At 39.7% G+C, this 2,500-nt stretch overlaps 1 protein-coding gene across 1 annotated transcript in view; it reads left to right on the top strand.

The window, feature by feature from the left end:
- rasgrf2b (Ras protein-specific guanine nucleotide-releasing factor 2b) overlaps nucleotides 1-2,500 on the top strand; it is a 116,210-nt gene that overhangs the window by 53,022 nt on the left and 60,688 nt on the right. The window contains exon 7 of the mRNA XM_063193699.1: nucleotides 447-640. Coding sequence (XP_063049769.1) covers nucleotides 447-640 — 194 coding nt within the window. The remainder of the gene's footprint in view (nucleotides 1-446; nucleotides 641-2,500) is intronic.

Here is a 2,500-nt window from a genome sequence, read left to right as displayed (position 1 = left end):
TATTTCATTCTATTCTATTCTATTGAGGGCTTGGAGGGTTGGAAGGGTTGGAGAGGTTATTTGACTTGATGATGACCAGAATGCCCTGAACTCTCTCTTAACCCGCTCTCCCTTTACATAACATAACTCATTGTGCCTCATTGGAAATGCCATTCAAGAGAAAACAGCTCCTCCATAGCACACAATACATTCAGGAAACATTAATATTACATAAATTGTACTATTTCACAGCTGTCGGTCCATGGAGATTCAATTCTTGTCCATCCACACAACTCTGTCTTGTCACACAACTCTGTCTCTGAAGAGTGAATTCATTTCAGTGTTTCTATCTAAAAATAAAATCCATAATATTCTGTTCGTTTCTGTTCTGTTCTATTCTATTCTATTCTATTCTATTCTATTCTATTCTATTCTATTCTATTCTATTCCATTCCATGCCCATGCAGCGGATCTGTTTGACATCCTGTTGCCTATGCTGAACATATACCAGGAGTTTGTGCGTAACCACCAGTACAGCCTTCAGGTGCTGGCCAACTGCAAGCAGAACCGCGACTTCGACAAGCTGCTGAAGCAGTACGAGTCCAACGCAGCTTGCGAGGGGAGGATGCTGGAGACCTTTCTTACCTACCCCATGTTCCAGGTACAAAAGCCCATAACGCAGCTGCAGTAGCAGTAGTAGTGGTAGCAGTAGCAGTAGTAGCAGTAGTGGTAGCAGTAGTAATAGTAGTAGAAGTAGTACAGTATACAGTAGTGGTATTGGTGGTAGGGTGCCGGAGACCTTTGTTACCCACCCCATGTTCCAGATGGGTAAGGCTCTGCACAAAAGACCCAATTGTAGGCCTACCTATAGATATGCTACGTATAATAGTAGATTTTTTAATTTATTTTTTAAACGGGCAGCACCTTGCCTATGGTGTTTTTTTTATCGCCCATTGGCAAAAAAAAGACTATATATGCAAAGTGGGCCCACTTTTTTGAAGAAAAAAAAAACTGCTTTGAGCATTTGCGCCAGCACCCTCACAACACAAAAATAAGAGCTGCAACATTGATGATATTAGAAATAGTAGTAAGAGTAGTAATAGAAGGGGAGGATGCTGGAGATGCTATCTTCCAGATGAGTGTCTACATGTCTAATGCTCCCAAGAAGCTTGATGCGTAGTTAGGGTAACATACTCATATCTCACGCACTCATCAAACATTATAGGGTGCATTCCAATATGCACACTCCTGTCCTCCACTTGTGCTTGTGGCCTCACCCCGCCTCCTGGCCATTTTCTGTCGTCAGTGACATCATCATGAGGTCACGAGCAGGCAAGTGAGCAAGGGAGGTTGGAAGTCAGCAGATTGGAATCCACCCATAGTGACATAATGCTATTTCGATGTATAAATGGTGTATAAAAGTTGAAAATGCACTGGTTTATAATGCACTGCCGGTATATTGCTGTGCAACTACAGTACATTGTTATAAACCAGTATAAATGTATTTTAAACCTTTTTAAATGTGCTGATAGGGTCATGAAAAAGGGGTTCATAGAACGTAGAATTTGTTAGCAGCCTACTGCAGAGCTGCTCATTGCTCACGCTCTGGCACAACACCAAAAGCGACTAGCCATAAATCATGTCATTATACAGATAGTCTTTCCCACTGATTTTGCTCAAAGTGCACTACATTAATTAGGCCTTTTGGCAGCGCTCAACCCACTGCGGGAGAGAGGTCTAGTTAGTTTGAAGAGGCTAAAATGCCCTCAGCTCATAGCATGCCACTGGCTACTGTTCTGTCTATGCCCATTACTCTAGGCATGTATTATTTATTACTACAGTACGCTGAACCTCACAAGACGATGCCTACATAGACCTACATACATTACGTAGGTAGATATGTATATGAATGAACATAATTAGGCCTTTTGGCAACCTTCAGCCCTCCAAGGGAGAGAGGTCTTGTTACTTTAAGAGCCCTACGAGGCCAAAATACCCATAGCGAATAGCATGCCACTAGCAGCTACTGTTGTGTGCATGGATATGCACTTGGCGTTATATACTAGTATATATAATAGTTGTGACATTGAATGCCACTTGCAGATACCATTGTGTCTATGGGCCTTCCTATAGTAGATATTATACATATGGGTGGGAGACGTGACGTCTTGTTTTTTCGTAACATTGGTTAAAAACCTACAAAACTGTTATTTTCCTTTAAAAAACAAAAGTCAATGAAAGAAGATGTGGTACATTATGTTTCATATTAGTCTTAGATGAGAAGAAACATTTTTGTTAAGATTTATGTAAAGGTTTATATGTCAAATTTCCTGCAGTGTGACTGTAACATTAATGAAACAATATATGATAATATATATATAAATTAACCAACAACATTTTGAATAATGTATGAAGCATTTGGCATGATTGCATAAATCTTAACTTTAGATTAAGATATGTGAATGTGGAAAAAACTCAAGACAGTAATATTAACTACAAGTTCAATTTCGTAACACAAATT

The sequence above is a fragment of the Engraulis encrasicolus genome, chromosome 3 (assembly GCF_034702125.1).
Source record: "Engraulis encrasicolus isolate BLACKSEA-1 chromosome 3, IST_EnEncr_1.0, whole genome shotgun sequence".
NCBI lineage: Eukaryota > Metazoa > Chordata > Actinopteri > Clupeiformes > Engraulidae > Engraulis > Engraulis encrasicolus.
The sequence above is the reverse complement of the archived record's forward strand: the minus strand, read 5'-3'. Positions and strand labels throughout refer to the sequence as shown.